General features: G+C 49.5%; 1 protein-coding gene and 2 long non-coding RNA genes across 8 annotated transcripts in view; 1 reads left to right on the forward strand and 2 right to left on the reverse strand.

The window, feature by feature from the left end:
• Positions 1-17,261, forward strand: part of PFKFB3 (6-phosphofructo-2-kinase/fructose-2,6-biphosphatase 3) — a 44,138-nt gene that overhangs the window by 8,866 nt on the left and 18,011 nt on the right. For 3 of the 6 annotated variants that reach the window (XR_007507722.1, XM_049814477.1, XM_049814479.1), the window contains exon 1: positions 13,989-14,177. The exons of 1 other annotated variant lie outside the window; for it this stretch is intronic. Coding sequence is in view for 4 of the 5 variants with exons in the window: in XM_049814477.1 (XP_049670434.1) it covers positions 14,099-14,177 (79 nt within the window). In the remaining variant the exon portion in view is untranslated. Of the gene's footprint in view, positions 1-13,916; positions 14,178-17,261 lie in introns of those variants that run through there. 2 more of the 6 variants (XM_049814480.1, XM_049814482.1) reach the window with 2 other exon arrangements.
• Positions 8,454-13,908, reverse strand: LOC126044590 (uncharacterized). Its single transcript, XR_007507731.1, has 2 exons — positions 13,292-13,908; positions 8,454-11,076 (listed from the first exon to the last, which is right to left on the reverse strand). It is a non-coding gene; the product is annotated as an uncharacterized LOC126044590 (long non-coding RNA).
• On the reverse strand, positions 12,637-13,153 carry LOC126044591 (uncharacterized). Its single transcript, XR_007507732.1, has 2 exons — positions 12,994-13,153; positions 12,637-12,918 (listed from the first exon to the last, which is right to left on the reverse strand). It is a non-coding gene; the product is annotated as an uncharacterized LOC126044591 (long non-coding RNA).

Genomic DNA, 17,261 nt, shown 5'->3' on the forward strand with positions numbered 1-17,261 from the left:
AGAGGGACGACGGGGACGCATGTGCCGGCCCCGGGAAGTAGCACGGGCTGTCCATGCTCCGTTCACGTGCACGCAGGGAGGAAAAGCTGCCGAGCTCTGTTTTCCTGACCTCGCCGTCACCCAGCACCGCCACCGTCCCTCCCAGCAGCCGCAACCTCCTCCGGAGACACGCGAAAGGGGCATGAGCAGTTATCGCCGGTGCCGAGGCGCTGCCGGGCTTTGCTGGTATTTCCAGGAAACCTGGAGAAGAGCTGAGCCTGGTAAACAACAGGGCTAACGCCACTGGGATGGGAGGTGTTTTTCTCCCAGTGGTACCGGGAGAAAAATTGGGCGTCCTGCTGTCCTGCACCCGGATCTGGCCACAAGCCCAAAGGGGGTATGTGACTTCCCAGTTTCGGTCTCTCCGGAGCTGGGGTGCTCCAGCTGCTTCCACTGGAGGATAAACAGGAGGATGGCTGTCTGGCTCATGGGCTTGAAGGCAAGGACTAAGTGCCCGGCCAAAGGAGATTGAATTATTCTACCCCTAAAAATGCAAACAGGCACTTCTGGGTTATCCTGCACAAGTGGAGAGCAAAGGCTCCTTAGTCACCGATATAAATTTATTTGGAGGAAACTTGTCCCTTCATCCCAGGTATGATCCAGACAAGCATCCTACCTTGAAGCTGCTAGGAGCCTCTAGCATGCCTGGTGCAGAAATTTGAGGGTTTGACTTGGTTTTTTTATCCCGCTCACTGATTTTCTTAGAAATCCTCCTTATTAGCAAGGGATTTCTAACAGGAACAGTAGGATGCAGCTGAGGCTGTGATTTGGGCTTGGGCAGCCCAGCGAAGCCCCTCCACCCCCGGCACCGCGGGATGCTGCCCCGCTTTGTGCCAACACCGGTGCTCCAGGGATGGATCTGTGCTCGTGAAACAACACTCCCTTTGCAAAAAAAATTAAACCAATAAAGAAAAAAAAAAAAGCTGGTTGGGTTTTTTTCCCAGCCTGCGTCCGTTTCCCAGCTGGAGGGCTGGATCCTGTTCACAGCTGAGGATGGGCTTTGGGGTGGGAAGAGGGACTCAGAAGTGGCTTTGTCGCCGAAATCTCCATGTTGTTGAGCCGACCTGAGCAGGACAAGTCGAGACAGAAGAGGCACCTGCCAGCAGTGATTTTTATGTTTATTTATTTCTCCAAGGTTGATTTGCCAAAGGTAGGGAATGGATTTCCACTTCCTACCAGCTGTGAAGAGCATGTACATGGGGGAAGGTAGTCAGCAAAGGCTTCAGGTCTCTTAAACATGAAATCACCTCTGGTTGCTGCCGTGTTTCCCCTCTCCTTTTTTATTTTTTGTAGTTTTTGAGTGCAGCTGAGCTGCTTAGAAACTAACTCAAGTCAAACACAATGGCACCATAAATACGAGAGCGATTTAATAAACCATTAAATGGTTTATGGCTGTTGCAACGGCAGCAATTTGGGCAATTTCTCGGTGGAGGACGTGAGGGTGGGAAGAGGTCTTTTTTTTGGGTCTGGCTTTACCAGTGCAAATTTCAGAAACCCTATGGCTGCCTTTTCTGGCTTGGCTTTGGATGTTCTGCCATGCTGGGCTTGCAGTGGTGGGGTTGGGTGGCCTTGACCGCTAATGGCCTGGCTGCAAACAAGACAAGACAAGGCAATGTGGGATGAGGCTGGCATGTGCCAGCACCGAGTCTTAGTCACCCCGTTTCATTGATGACTGGCTCCATCTGAATGCAAAAGGACCAGATTTTTGAGTAGCATCTGAAGGCAGCAGCGGCACGGGCTGCCAGGGATCGAGGCGGTTGCGTGTGCTCCTGCACGTGTCCAAGGGAGCTGTGCTTCTCCAGGCGTGGAGGGCTGGATTGGACCCTGCGTGAGATGCGTTTTCCAGGGATATTTACCTGGTCAGCTCTGGAATGAGCACCTGTGTTTAAGGCAGGACAGGGAGGGGACACGCAACGCATCTGTGCTCAGAGCACGTCCTGCAGATCTGGGGGACTGCAGCTACCGTGACCCTCTGGCCACCCTTGCCTTCACCCCAGACCCATGCTGGTGAGATCCCCAACAGCCACAACTGCAGAAAGACCTTGCTTTTGCATAGCTGGCAGGTTTGGGAAATGCTCTGGGCTTTGCCCGTGCAAACTTCCATGGGTCTTGGCACCCCGGTGGATGCAGACTGTAGCTCCCGTTGGCTCAAGGCACAGCTCGGGAGACCCAACCGATCCGTCTGATCCATGAGGCACCAGAGGCACCTTCACCCAGCAGTGGGGACAAGGTGCCCATCATTTAGGTGCCTGGGACTATCCAAGCCCGGGTGATAAATGCACAACATGAAGCAACATGAAGGTCGTGCCTTGAGCCTGAGCTTGGCTCTCTTTTTCATTGGGAAGTTGGCAGGAGAGCCTGCCCAGGAGTCGGGTGGCCGTCAGATCTCTTGTTGACTCAAGCCGCTCTCTAGCAGTTGTTTTCATTCAGCCTGAGTGCCGGGTAAACAGCCGGGCTGGGAAATGTGAAACCCTCGCCCGGAGCTTGCCGTGGCCGCAGGCGTCAGCCCAGGGAGGTGCAAGCGGAGAAGCACGGACCCACCGGCGCGGTGCAGAGGAGCACGTGGGCACGGTGGGGATGAAGGTGTGGGGTGAGCCCATGTCTCCTGGAGTCGTTTGTTTGGTTTGCAAGGAGTGAGAAGGAAAAATTGAACCGTATTTGGGGCACAGAGTTTGCGCTGTGATTCCCTGATGAGTGGTCTTGCCAGAAAAAATGAAGCAGATGCAATGACAGTGGTTTTCCCCCTTCTCCGTCGTATTCGGTGGGGACAAGTGGTGGTCAACGGCCAACGTGTGCTTCCACCTGTGCCATCCCCTCACGGCTCTGGCTCTCAGCTCAAGTAACAGCAGTTGTTTTGGAAGGAAACTGGGACACTCCCTAGTGCTATGAAGCACAGCATCTTCCCTCGTGATCCCTACCAAACTGCCAGGTACCCAAGTGCCGGTTTGCTACTCTGTGTTAAACTCCAGGGCAGAAATCTAAACATTCAGCTGAATTTTCTTTCTTTTTTTTTTTTTTTTTTTTAAATCCAAGGAGCTGTTAACAGCTTGTCATTGCGGGCTGGAAAATTTAAATGCATTTGAGAAAATATGTTGGCAGCCAGCTCCCCATATTGTTTCAGCTTGCCCCAAAATTCCAGAGAAATTTCCTGTTAATATTTTTCATGTCTGATTGGAAAATATTGGGGAAAGAAGAAACAAATTCTGTAGATATTTTTGGACGATTTTAGCCTTCTTTTTTCCTCCCCAGTCAGGTCTCCATGGCATGGAAATGATTAAACAAAATGCACAAATTAAAAACATCTGATAGGAATTAGATAAATGAAAATCTTTGCCCTATAAGCAGAAAAAAAAATAAGAAAACCCTGATAAGGAAATCTGGTTATTTAACTTCTGCATTCCAGCAATCTGTGTGATCTGATTCCAGTGATTTGGCTCCAAAAATTGGTTAGGAGAGCTGTTAGAAAATCGGAGATCTGAAAGGTTACCTGGGGGAGGATTTGAGCGTAGAGAGCTCCAGCAAAAGATATGGAAACTCAGACTGACTCCTGCAGCTGAAAAAAAGAAAAGCTTCCTTGAGATAGCTGCTATGTGAAGGGCAGAGCCTCAATCAGTCTTTCATCTCTTCATCATTTTTGTTCCTGGTGCAGAGAATTCAGAGATCTTTGCCATCTCGTAATGGTTTTTCAATTGGTTGGTCCTGGGGCGTTTTTCAGTGTAGTTGTGGACCTTACTATTCTGAATTTCAACCTACTGACCATACGCTTTCTCTCTTGGTTGTCTTTCACAGACCTCCTAAAAGCAGTCCCCGCAGGTCTCAGGTTTAAAAGCACATGGCAACAGTCTGGAGAAGTGGGACATTTAGACCTCACCTCTTGATGCCTTGTGGTTTCCATCAGTTGAATGGAGAGGGGAACCCTTAGGGAGGCCGATCCAGGGACCAGCTCAACCCGAGGAGCGGTGTTGGTCCGAAAAGTGGTTCTTCGTGGCCAGAGTTGAGGTGCGTAGGACACTGTTGGGCAACCATCACCTGCCATTGCCTGTATCATCCCAGCCCTGCGAGGAAGCAGGGACAAGCAGGTTGTCGATACGGCAGACGTGCTCACAAGGGTGTGGGTGGAAAGATCCTCTGCACGTACGCGGTTTCGAAATGCATCTCCTCATCAAATTATTACTCTTCCTCCCTACATGGGATTCTGGATTGAACAAGGAATTGCGTTTTGGGTCACCTCGTGCTGGAGCGCACCGAGGTGTGCGTTGGATGGCTTTGGACCTAGATAGCGCTGAGGTCTTCCTCCGTGCTCGCAAACACCTCCAGGACACTTCTCATCCTGGTTTACAATCAATATCCACAGCAGGGCATGCGAATTGCTCTGGGGCTGCCCGTTTCTCTCCATGGACGGTAGAAGTGGTCAAAGCTGACCCGTTCCTCGTAGACACCCAAAATGACATAAATCCTGCCCAAATACTACCCACAGGTTTTCCGTGAATGGAGGCGGACACAGCAGGAGCCGTGTGGGGTTGCAACACCTCTTCTTGCTTAGCATCCCCCAGGGAACGTTTCCATCTGAGCCTCCCAGGCAGCGCAGATCCTCCTGGGATGCTGCCTCGTAGGACGATGTTTTATCACCCCTTGATCAAAAGCCTCTGTATCAGGAGCCAAACTGATATTAGCGGGGGTTGACAGCAGGGATAAAAAAATATCCTTTTTCCTAGGCTACGGTTACTCCGGTGCATGCTGCCGCCTCCTCCTTGATCAGCAGGAATACAAACCACCGCGGTTTCCTCCCAAGAGCTTTGTATTGTAGCTTCTTGCATTTCTTTGAAGAGATTCCCCAGCATCTCCCGGGTGTCTGGCCTCATGACGTCATTGCCTACAACTCTTTAGAAGCCTCTTGGTCACCATGGCAATGCTGAGGTTGTCACTGGCCTGGGCTTCTTACATCATAAGGTGAGTCAGGCCCCGAATGAAAGGCCACAGCCTTTGCCGTTGCTTGATTTAATAACCTGCAATGATGCGATAACGATCCAGGCTTTTAATGAAAGGTGGGTGTTAATAAGATGTTAGGAAACAGTTCAATAGCAAAGTCCATGGGATAATGATGGGCTGTGATTTCCGGAGGGTGACCATCTTCCACCTTAAATGGGTTGAAGAGACTCATCCATCGGGGGTTTCATATCCATCGCTGAAGCCCTGCAGGCAGGAGACCCGGAGACCAGCATCCCAAATGCACCACTGGACCGGGAATTAAGCTCTTCATGAGCACAACCAACTTCAAGCATTGGGCAGCTCCATGGAAATGGTTCCTATAACAACCCGGGCTCAGAGGAGGGTTGGGATTTTAGCTCCTTCCCGCTGGATCTCCAACTTGCTGCATCGCTTTGCAACGTAAATTAGGTCTAGCTCAGGTGTGAGCCCATGGCTGTATTTCTGCTGATTTATCTGTGGTAACATATGCCAGGTTTATGCTGGCAGCAGCAGGACGGGTAATATCTGATCTGGCAGCTGGGACAGAGTAAACCTGTAAACACGTTTTTTCTTTCAAACCAGCAGGATTTTTGTGCTGGATCGGTGCCTTGTCGCAGGTGGTTGTGGCATCTTGCTTACGGACGGGGTAACCTAAAGTCAAGTTTGACATCTTGTGGATTTAGACCCTAAATCAATGCCAGGACTTTCAGTGGGGAATTTCACACCCTAAAAATCACAGGGCAAATGTGGAGGTGTTCCTCTGGTGTAACTAAAAGTACCTGGGAGTAGGAGGCACAACCCAGTGTTAGGCTAACGTGAATGTTGGCTTCTCAGAGTCACGGCCAGTGCCAAAACCTGAAATTTGGCGCTCTGATCCATACCTTTCGACCCTTTCTGTTGGGACCATGAGTGAAATTTTGCAGCCCAGATTTCATTTCAAGGAGAACCGGTATCAGATTCCCAAGACTGGAATATCCCCAACCTTTTGCCATCTAATTACCCTCTAACCACTTTTAAAAATCCCTATTTGTCTCGGCAACCTATGGAGTCAATTATCTTTTATGATTTAGCCTGTTTATGGGGTGAGTTTTGTTTTGCACCAGTCTTGTAAGGTCAGGAACTTTCACAGGACGTTGCTCAATCCTCTGGACCCGTTTCTGAGCAGACCTGCCAGCGTTGAGAAACCTCCCTGCTCCGATGGATGTTGCAGGTTCAGAACGTTATTTCCAAATTTATTTTTTTGACAATTACAGAATCTAATTCTCGAAAAATACAGATGAAACGCCTTTCCTGGGATTTTAAATAAGAACATCGGCCTGGGAGGCTCCTTTGGGGTCATCAGTCCTGGGTACTAGACACCCATCTTATGTCCTACCCATCTCTGGCCTTGAGCTTTAGTGGGTCTTGCCAGGGACTCTCCGAGACCCGAGCACAGTCAGGGGCACCCACCTCTCTTTGAGGACGATGGAGGGATCCTTGAGTGATTTTACTTCTAATTTGGGGAATCGAGATTAAATCCAGACTCTCAACCTTCCTTCTTGCCCATATTCATCACGGTCAGGCAACGTGTTTGCAATGTTCCCATTTCCTTTCCCATCTACCTTTAACTCGCCTGATTATAACCAAACGCCTCTAGTTAGGGCACAAATCTGGCAGCTGAAAAGAAACTAGGTTTGAACCCTCATCCGCCTGCTTGAAGGGCTCCTAAATGAAAAGGAATTTAAAAAAAAAAAAAAAAAAATTGCTTTTAGCGAGGCTGATGGCGTAACACGACAGAGGGTTGACTTCAGGCAGGATTTACTGTCCCTGAAAATAGTTTCTGCATTGCACCGAGCGCGACGGCGACAGCACTCAGGGGACCTCAGAGCAGAGCGCTGAGCAAAAGCGAGCAGGTCCTCAAGCTCGAATCAGTTGAATGCAGCTGAAAAAGCACTTAAAGAAAACTATAAGGAGCCTTTTTTTTGCCAGTGGACAGTGAAATGATTTGGTTTTTTACCGCCTGGGCAGTACCCATCGTTGCAAGCGAGGTCATGTGCAGAACAGCTGATTTTTGCTGCTTCTTGCTTGAGCGTGGGAACAGCGGTCCTGTGCATTTCTGCAACCCCTTCGTGGCTTTTCCTGCCTCGTGGCTGCCAGGAAAGGCAATATCAGCTCTCGGCACGGTGTTCGACTGGGGCTGATACAGCAGGGATGAGCAATGCCTTGTGCTTCTGCCGGGATTTACCCGGCTCGGGCTCAGCACTATGTTTCTCAGCGTCAGAGACTGAACCCCTTTGAATTTTCCCTTTCTTTGCTCGCAGCTATTTTTAAGAAAAGCTGTAGCCAAAGGCATGCGTGCGGCAGCCCCGAGTGCTTGCTCTGCTGGTATTTCAGTGCTCGGCTGTTGTTAGCAACTAGCTGAATTTCTTACAAGCGGGGAAGGAAGACGTTGCATGAGCACATCACGTCCAGTTACAGCGTGCAATAGTCTCAAAACCTGGACAGCTTGTTCCCGGTCAGGGGAACGGGTGTTTGCACCGGTGGGTTGAAGGGAGGGATGGCTCAGGGACAGCCCCGAACATGCAATATTCCCTGCCTTGCCCTGATCCTGCCCCCTGGGAAAGGGTTCAGCCCTCCCAGTTTCAGACCGGAGAGGTGTCAACTGGGGGAGTCTCCTCTGATTTCAGGGTAGGGGACTGCGAGTGCTGTGCTGAGCAGCATCCCGTCATGGCTGCAGGAAACCCTGCCTTGAAATAATATCGTGAAGAAACCATTTCCCCCCCGATTTCTGTTCCTCTTTGGCCAGCAGCGGGGTTGATGCCACAGGTTTGATGCCATTGAGGAGGAAAGGGAGCGTGTGATTGCGAGGGCAAGGCAGGGTGAAAGGCAAGAAATGAGGAAGGAAAAACCATCTCGTTAAAAGGACAGGCGAGAAAAAACTCTTTTCCATGGCAGAAACACCCCGATGTGTTACAGGGGCTGATGCGGGAGCTCGTCACGGTCCCCCGGGCAGCAGGGTGAGGGAGAGGGTGAGATGAGAGGAGGGAGCGGTGATATCCCGATGATATCGGCCCAGTTTGCACTTTGCTCCTCATTTATTTATTCTTGTAACTGAAATACCTGCCAGGGGCGAAGGGGAAGGAGGCGACTGAAACGTGCAGACACAAAGGGCGGTGAAATCCAGCTGCCTCTCCAAACCCAAACATATTTTTTATCAGCCTTTGCCAAACCCTCCCCACCGTGAGCCTGACCCTCAGCAGCTTTTGCAAACTTCAAGTCCCTCCAAAGAAAGTGCCATCAGCAGCGAAAACAGCTCAGCATCCAGCGGGCGGGAGGAGGGGGTAACCACTTGGTTCCCTCCCTGACCTTTTTAAAGTCCTCAATTCCTCTAATACATTGTAGACAATTTTCTTGGCTTCTCCAGAATCTCACTGATTTTTTAGGAAGTGCAAAGTCTGGCAGGTTTTGTTTTTGTTTTTGTTTTTGTTTTTTTAAATAAGTGTATAAATACCCCTCAGTCAGCCCAGAGGAATAATTTTCTCCGTTGCAAGAGCGTGTCGTTAATGCACTAACAAGAATTTGGGCAGCTGCTGCCTGACTTTTGCAACCTCCCTCCCAGGGTAGGGAGAACTATTTGTGCCCATGTCCCAGGCTGGTAAACCGAGGCCGTGCTGGAAATTGCTGTGGGTCAAGCTGCCTCGCCGTTATCCAAGCACACGTATGGCTGCATCTATATGGTGATGTACACACAGCTTCCAGCCACCGTCTCCAAACTTTAACCGGGCAAAGCGTTGCCGGGTGCACCACTCGGATCCCACCGGGCATCACGCACGCTGCACCCTGCCCCCTCCATGCCACATCCGAAGGAGACGGTCCGTGTTGCACCGAACGTAGGCATGAACGTGACTTGTCCTTTTCTTCCAAGTTTCCTTCGGGGGGGGGGGGGGGGGGGGGGGGAGAAAAAATAAAAGAAAAAGAAAAAAAAAGGAGGATGAATCATGTCTTAGTCAGAGTTGGGGCTCGCCGGAGCAATCACTGCCGTTGCCTGCGTTTTGATGCTGGGGGAAGGGTGCCAGGGGAGGCTGGCTGGTGGTTTCTTGGTACCGGTAGGTTCTTCCAAAGGGGATGGGGAATTTAGTCCAGGGTTGTGATTTTGGGGCCATATCCAGAGCCTAATTCCACTGGTCGGGGCAGGACGCTAGGTCAGTTTCACGAGAAATAGAAGGACTTGAGGAGGTTTGGCTTTGGTGTTTTGGAGAAGACCGCAGCCTGGAAACCCCACCAGAGACGGGTGTCCCATTCTCGCAGAAACGGGGTTTTTCCACCCTTTTCTGCCAGACTCCCCTCCTTTGCGCTGCCCTCCCCTCTCCTATTCCTCTGGACCTGCTGCCTCCATCCCTCGGATGCTCGAGGTCATTTTTTCCCCCATCTACCACCAGGACTTTCAGATTTCGAGCCCTGACATTCCATCGATACCCCTGTCCCTCTACATTTATTAAATCCCCGCAGGTTGCTTGCGACGGGGTAGGTAAGGCAGCACCTCCGGCAAACGCTGGGTGATTTATTCCTCCCTCCGCATCTTTCGCCACCCGGAGAAGCAGAGGATGCGGGACAGCATCGCTGGCCGTCCCACGGGGGCTCTGGGCAAGCCGACCCACCTCTCACTGACAACATTTGGCCCCGTCGGTGACTTGGATTTCTCGAAAAATCGCTGAGCTAAGCACCCTGTGGGCTCCTTTCACAGCAGCTGTGAGCAACAGCTTATTTACCCATCCCGGCTCTATTTATAGGGAGTTGTGCTTTTGCACAGCACGACTCGAGGGGGGAAAATAAATCCTCTCCGTGCACCTAGTGCCGTCCTGCCCGCCACCCTATCCCCGCGGTGAAAGCGCTTTATAAATAGTAACGATGCTTCTTCTTCCAGCTGACCTCGCTTGGAGCAGCTGGGTGCTCGTGCCTTTGAAAACCAGGCCATTTATTTAGGAGTTGAAGCTTTCCGCTCCAGTTATTTAGGAGTTTTTAAGCCAAGAATTACTAGGTGGATCTAATTTGAAGTGACTGTGATTTTAATTCAGGCGGGGTTTTGCTTTCGGGCTCCTTTCGATATCGTGGGGGTGGTGATTTTGGAAGCGGAGAAGAGCCACGGAAAGGAGAGCTGAGCTGCTGGAGGAAGGGGGATGCCCAAATTCCTCGTCCTGTAACATCCCGTGAATTTTCTTCCTTCTTCTGACGTGAAGCTGGGAACCAAATTTTTGTTGCCTTCCGTGGGAAAAAGTCTGGGATTTTGGAATAATAATAATAATTAAAAAAATCCTCCTGCCCTTTCCTGAGGATGGATTTTGTGTATGGTGGTCCAGGGAGCGAAGTTGGGTCTGACCCCCATCCCCACCTTTGCCAGCTCGCTGCTCTCCCCCCCCCCTCCCCATCTTCCATCCCACATCCCAAATCTCTGGCTCTTTTCCAGCTCCCTCATAGTAGCTATTTTTTTTTAATTTTTTTTTTTTTTTTTTGCCTGTGAATATTTTTTTCCTGCGTAGGAGAGGGAGCGATTGTGCATTTCTTTTTTTTTTACTCCATCCATCTCGGCTCCATGTAAGGCGACAGCCAAAAATATGTTCTTTCTAGATCCGTGATAAAAATATAAGGAGGAAAATGCCCTATATAATCAAAGCAAGCTGCTGAACGCTTGAAGTAAAAAGGCTCTTAAACACTTTTAAGTATCCAAGATGCTACTTAGGCGGCTTTAAATTTTCAAGCAAAATTTGCTTTATGAAACCCCATCGAAGCAGATGCTCCCACCTCTACAACTCTTCCCAGCGACGATCTCTTTCCACGTTTCCCCACCGTGGCACGTTCGGCACCCGGCACCCAGCGCCAAGCGGGACCCTCCCCGTCACCGGGGCCGGGGGGTAGGGGGGGAGCACCTGCCCATTTGGGGCTTCGGCATCTCCGAAGCGGTTTTCCGAGTGGCCCCTGGATGATGTCCCCGACCCCCCTGTGCTGTGAACGCCGACTGCTTCGGGTTGTTTTTATTGCTGGGCCGCTGTTCCGCTGCTTAATTGAAGATGGAAAGGTGCGGGAAGCTGGCCACTGGGTTAAGAACAGTGATAATAAGGGTAATAAAGTAACAGAGTAATGGAAATGATGAACTAATGAGAGGGATTAAGTAATAAAAGATTTTAAAGAAGTAATAAGTATTAGAAATAGTAAATAATACAATAATGGGGTAAAATTAATAAACAGGGAAATATCGGAATAATAAAGAATTACACTAATAAATATTAAAATCGCAAACCCAATAGAAATCATGAAAATAAAAACCAACAAATAACGAGACGACGGAAATAAGGAAAGCTGAAACAACAGAAATAATCAATAACAAGAAGAATACAAAATTAAAAAAAAAGAAAACCACAAAAAGAATACAAAAATTAAAAAAGAAAACCACAAAAAGAATACAAAATTTAAAAAAAAAACACAAAAAGAATACAAAATTTTAAAAAAAACAAAAAGCATACGAAATTTTAAAAAACACACAAAAAGAATACAAAATTAAAAAAAGAAAAACACAAAAAGAACACGAAATTAAAAAAAACACAAAAAGAATACAAAATTAAAAAAAGAAAACCACAAAAAGAATACAAAATTTAAAAAAAAACACAAAAAGAATACAAAATTAAAAAAAACACAAAAGAATACAAAATTAAAAAAAAGAAAACCACAAAAAGAATACAAAACTTAAAAAAAAACACAAAAAGAATACAAAATTAAATAAAACCACAAAAGAATACAAAATTAAAAAAAAGAAAAACACAAAAAGAATACAAAAATAAAAAAAACACAAAAGAATACAAAATTAAAAAAAAGAAAAACACAAAAAGAATACAAAATTAAAAAAAAAAACCACAAAAAGAATACAAAATTTAAAAAAAAAAAAAACCAAAAAGAATACAAATTTTTTTTTAAAAAAACCACTAAAAGGATAAAAATAAGAAAGGAACGGCACCGTGCCCATTGGAAAGCCAAGCTTCCCGGGGAGCATCCCCAGCTTTTTGCGGGGGGGGGGTGTTACGAACAGCCCCCCCATCCTTCCTCCTTCCCCCCCCCCCGGTACCCGCCCGAGCGTTTTCCGCGTCCGCGGAGCGGGGCGGAGCGGAGGCGGAGCCGGGGCATCCCCGGCGCGGGGGGGGGGGGGGGGAACGGGGACGGGACCGGGGATGGAGGAGGGGGGGGGGGGGGAAGGGGGGAGGCGGCCCCGCCATGTGCGACGTGAGCGACGTGCCGGAGCGCAGCCCCCGGCCCTCCGCAACCCCCCGGCCCCCCCCGGGCCGCGATCGGTTCCCCCGGGCCCGGCAGCGAAGGGCGGGGGGGGGGGGGCGCTGCAACTGCCCCCCACGGCACCGCAGATCAGCTGGGGTTTAGCTTTTTTTTTTTTTCTTTCTTGTGTTTTCTTATATTTGAGGGTTTTTTTTTCATCTTGGGGGCTTTTTTCTTTAATTATTTTTTATTTTCTTTTTGTTTCAGTTTTGTTATTTTTATCTTCATCATTTTTCCCACTTTTTGATCATCTCCAGCATTTCTACCACTTTTTCATCTCTATCGTTTTTACCGCTGTTTTTATCATTTCTACCATTTTTACCACTTTTAACAATAATTTCTATCATTTTTACCACTTTTTTATCATTTCTATCATTTTTACCACTTTTCAAAATAATTTCTATCATTTTTACCACTTTTTTTATCATTTCTATCATCTTTACCACTTTTTAATAATTTCCATCATTTTTACCACTTTTTAAATAATTTTTACCGCTTTCACGATTTCTTACTCTTTTTTTTACCATTTTTACCTCTCTCACTATTTTTACTCTTTGTACCGTTTTTACCGCTTTCGCTATTTTCCCTCTTTTCACCACTTTTCCCTCTTTTCACCTTTTCCCCCCTTTTCACCTTTTCCCCCCTTTTCACCTTTTTCCCCTCTTTTCACCACTTTTCCCCCCTTTTCACCTTTTCCCCCCTTTTCACCTTTTTCCCCTCTTTTCACCCTTTTCCCCTCTTTTCACCCTTTTCCCCTCTTTTCACCACTTTTCCCCTCTTTTCACCTTTTCCCCCCTTTTCACCTTTTCCCCCCCTTTTCACCTTTTCCCCCCCTTTTCACCACTTTTCCCCCTTTCCCCTCTTTTCCCCCTGTCTTATCATCTCATCTCCCTCATCAGTACCTTTGCATTCCCAACGCCTTCCACTTGATTCTTTCCACCTCGGGGCCCTCCCGCCCCCCCCCCCCCCCCCTCCCCTCCCCTCCTACCCCCGAGGCGCAGGCCCGAAGACACGGTGATGGTCGCTGTGCGTGTGTGTGTCCCCCCCTTCAGAGAACAAAGCCTCCCCGGCTCCTCCTTTGTCCCCGCTGCAGTGCGGGGGGCCGGCGGCAGGCGGCAGCGTGGGCCGAGCCCCGATACCCCCCCCCCCCCCCCTTGGTCTCTCCGCCCTCTTCCTCCTCCTCCTCCTCCTCCTCCTCCGCCCGGCTAGAAATAGGCGCCCGCCGCCGCTGCCGGCTCATTGCGAGCGGAGCGGAGGAAGGCGGGGGGGGGGGGGTAAAGCAGCAGCGGTAGGGTCAGCCCTTCCCCGGCTGCCTAGCGTTGGGATTTTCCTCCTTTTTTTTTTTTTTTTTTAATTATTTTTGCAAATTCAAAGGGATTTTTTTTTTTTTTTTAAAAAGTATTTTTGGAATTTTTTATTTTTTAAATTTTTTTTCCTGCATCCTGATTTACGGCAGGACTCGCTCTTTCCGAGCAGGCAGCGGCGGTATTTGTGCCGTTCCTGCCGGCTTTGTGCCCTGAAGCCCCGTCCCTCCTCTTCCTCCTCCTCCTCCTCCTCCTCCTCCTCCTCCCCCTCCTCCGCCGTAAAGCCTTAACGCGCCTCCGAGAAGCATCCGAAAGCGCCGCAACCGCTTCGCCCTAAACCACCCCCCGAAGCGACGACCGCAACAAAACCCCCTTTATTTTTTCATTGCTATTTTTTTTTCCCCTCCTTCCTCTTCTTTTCTTCTCCTCCCTCCCTCCCCCGCAAACGCCCCAAGGTGGACGCGGAGCGCAAAAAGACCTTTGTTTTAAAAATGCCCATGGAGCTGACGCAAAGCCGCATCCAGAAGATTTGGCTTCCCAATGACAACCGCCCGGCACTGCCCCGCCGCTGTGAGTACGGGCACCGCAGCATCCCCGCGGGGTGGGCTGGGGTGGGAAAGAGCCCCCCTTCTCCTTGAGTGTGCGTGGGGACTCCGCAACACCCTTTTCCCCAAATATCCATGCAGCATTCCTTGGTTTTCCCCCCCCCCCCCTCTCCTTCCTCCGCCTTTGCCTCCTCCAGCATCGTTCCCCTGTCCGCATCCCACCCGCTGCCATCCCGTGACTCGCTTCCACCCGTGGGAGCTGGAGGAAGGTGCAACCATCACATGGCAGCTTCCCGGGGCTCTCGGAGGAGCTGGGAACACGCGTGGCCCAATTTCCAGCCCCCCCCCCGCCGCCGCCGCCACCACCTCCAGCCCTGGGATTAAAAGGGAATCTAAGCTCAACACCCAGGTACCAGCTCAGCTGGGATTTCCAGGGTGTCTGGCACTTGGCTCTGAGATTTATTAGCGATTTCTTAAAATATATTTTTTTGGGGGGGGGTGGGGGGAGCAGATTAGGATTAGGGCGGTGGATTTGCGGGGGGAACCACCAGGCGTTTGCACTTTACCACTTTACCCCTGTGCTGTGCTTGGGATGAGATAGGAGGCAGGTGGAGGGGAGGGTAAAAATTAATGCTGAAACTTCTACAGTGGCTTCCCTTCTTTTCAAATCTCAGAAAGCATCCCGAGTGTTTAAAATCAACCTCTGCGCTTAAAAAAAAAAAAAAAAAATTTAAAAAACCACGCTTGGGTCATCCCGGTGTTACTATAAAACAAATCGTGAATCATAATACAATACTAAAGCTGGAGAGACAGCTCTTTTAACTCGCCCAACAGCTAAACTGACAACCTGCCAGTTGTGCAACTCCGCGTAACTCTAAATAAGCGTCGCAGGAATCCGCAGATCCGGGGCTGCGGAAAGTCAGGACGGAGGAGGTGGCACTTCGCAGCCTGGCAAAGGATGGAAGTGGCTTGGGCAGTTGGGTGAATCAGTCTTTCCGATGCTTTTCTTGAGCAGGCGTTTTTAAAGTCGCTTTGGATGTTGATTTCCCTTGGCCGGAAAGTTCCCCCTTTTAAAAAATAATAATAATAATAAAAAAATCCTATGGATTTGCCACGTGTTGTTGCCCCGTGGCTATGGGTCAGGCATGCGGCGAGGGATGTCTGAGCCCTATAGCAGATGTCTGCACATGCAGCCTGCGCTTGGCAAGGGCAGTTCTGCAGCAGAAGCTGCTGAGGAAATGGCTTTCAGCAACAGGCTGAACATCTGGGTTGCCATGGGGCTTTGCTTTTAGCAGGGTAAAATGTCTCCTGGCTTAATGCTTTGCAGATGTATCTGTTCGGTTTGATTTGTCTCAAGGGCCGACACCTTTGAAAGAAATCCCTCGTGTACGCGGAGCCTCCCTGTGTCTTTTGCCGCTTTAGTCAACTGGTTTCTCAGAGGAGAGAATTCCCTCCTTGGCAGAGTAGAAAACTAACATGCTGTAATATATTAAGGCACCGAGGGGCTCATTAATACCATGATGTGGCTTCTAATTATTTTCTCTCGGGGTGGGGACGAGCCATGCTGGGCACCGCTCACTGCGCTCTATGAGAAGAGCGTTATTGGTCTTTTTTAGGTCTTTTTTTTTTTTTTTTTTCCTTTAAACCCAAGGTGCCTATTTTAAACTCGAGGTGCTATTAATTTCTCGGTAGCAACAAAGAGCAGAGCCACAAAGCCGGGTGGGAAGGGAGGTATGAGAGAGACACGAGGCCGATGCGGTCCCCGGAGGGGAGGAGGGAGCGGGAGCATCCCTGGGAGCATCCTCGGAAAGCTCCCGCCCGGCCGTTCCTCGCGTGTGAAATAATTAGTCCGATTGTCCGCTTCCCCGTCAACTGGAATGGATGCGAAGTGATGCCTTCATCTGGCCTTTTGACGGCGATCCATTAAATTGCTGTCAAGCTGCACGTCTCTCACGTAGGGGCTGGGAAAGTCAAGTCGTCGCAGGCGGCTGGATGGGCAGAGCCAGGCGAGGGGAGGGGGCTCCGGTGGGGGATGCTGGAAGGGGAAAGGGGCTGCCGCTGCTTTTCTTTCCTCCCATCGCTCCGATTCGGCGGACGAGGGGATGGGGAAAATAAAACCAATAGAACCACAGCTGGCGCGTCGGCAGGGCGATACCAGTTGCACGCGCGTGTGCGGCGCAGAAACGCGTGCTCGGAGCATCCGCGAAGGCGTCGGGGAGTTGCAACGGGAAGAAGCTGGAAAAGGGGAATGTAGGGCTAACGTAGAACGCGTGGCGTGGGCTCGGGGGAGGCGCGGGGGAACGCTTCTTGCGAGAAGACAGTAAAAATGCCTGAAATGGGGAGGTAGCTATTTTATTGAACCTTTTATAGAAGCAAATTTCCTTCCTTTTTTTTTTTTTTTTCCTCCTTCCTTCCACCCACTCTGGTGAAGCATGAGAGCGCACCGACACCAGCTTTCTAGGAGATAGAAGGCACAAGTGACAAACTACTTCTCAATATCCCGATTGAGCTTTTCAAAAGTCATCCCTGACCTTGACTTACCTGGATAGATGTCGATAACGAGTAATAAATATGCATTGAAATCCCTGATAGCTTTCCAGCAGCGGTGAAAGGAAATGATGAATTAGGTCTTTGTGAAGCACCGGGAGCAAAACACTGGTTTCTGTTACATCCCTGATGCAAAGTTTCCCGGAGGCTTTTGTGATTTAGCTGGGTTTGGGCTCAGGTTCCTGATAAAAAGCTGCACGCTTCATGCCTGGGTGTTTCGGGAGGTGCTTCCCAGGTCTGTAAACAGATGCTTTTTCATGGTCCAAGGGGAACCTGGATCTTTCCTTTGGCAGCAAACTGAATTGGGGGGGGAGATTCCTCAAATACAGGTGTTTAACTCCTGCAACACCTTTTCGCCCCAAAAACTCTTGGCTCTGCTCTTTGAGATCCTTTGTCCGCTGGCAGGTTGGGAAAGGAGGAGTTTCTTTATTCAGGTATTTATTCTTCCCCCCTCCCTTTATCTAATAAGTGGTTGGTTTTTTGTGCAAAACAAGACTTGCACCCGTAGGTTGGTTAAGGATGTGAGACTGTTAGAGAGGAAAAAAATATTTTTTTCTGGATA

Source organism: Accipiter gentilis, chromosome 11 (assembly GCF_929443795.1).
Source record: "Accipiter gentilis chromosome 11, bAccGen1.1, whole genome shotgun sequence".
In the NCBI taxonomy this organism is placed as follows: Eukaryota; Metazoa; Chordata; class Aves; order Accipitriformes; family Accipitridae; genus Astur; species Astur gentilis.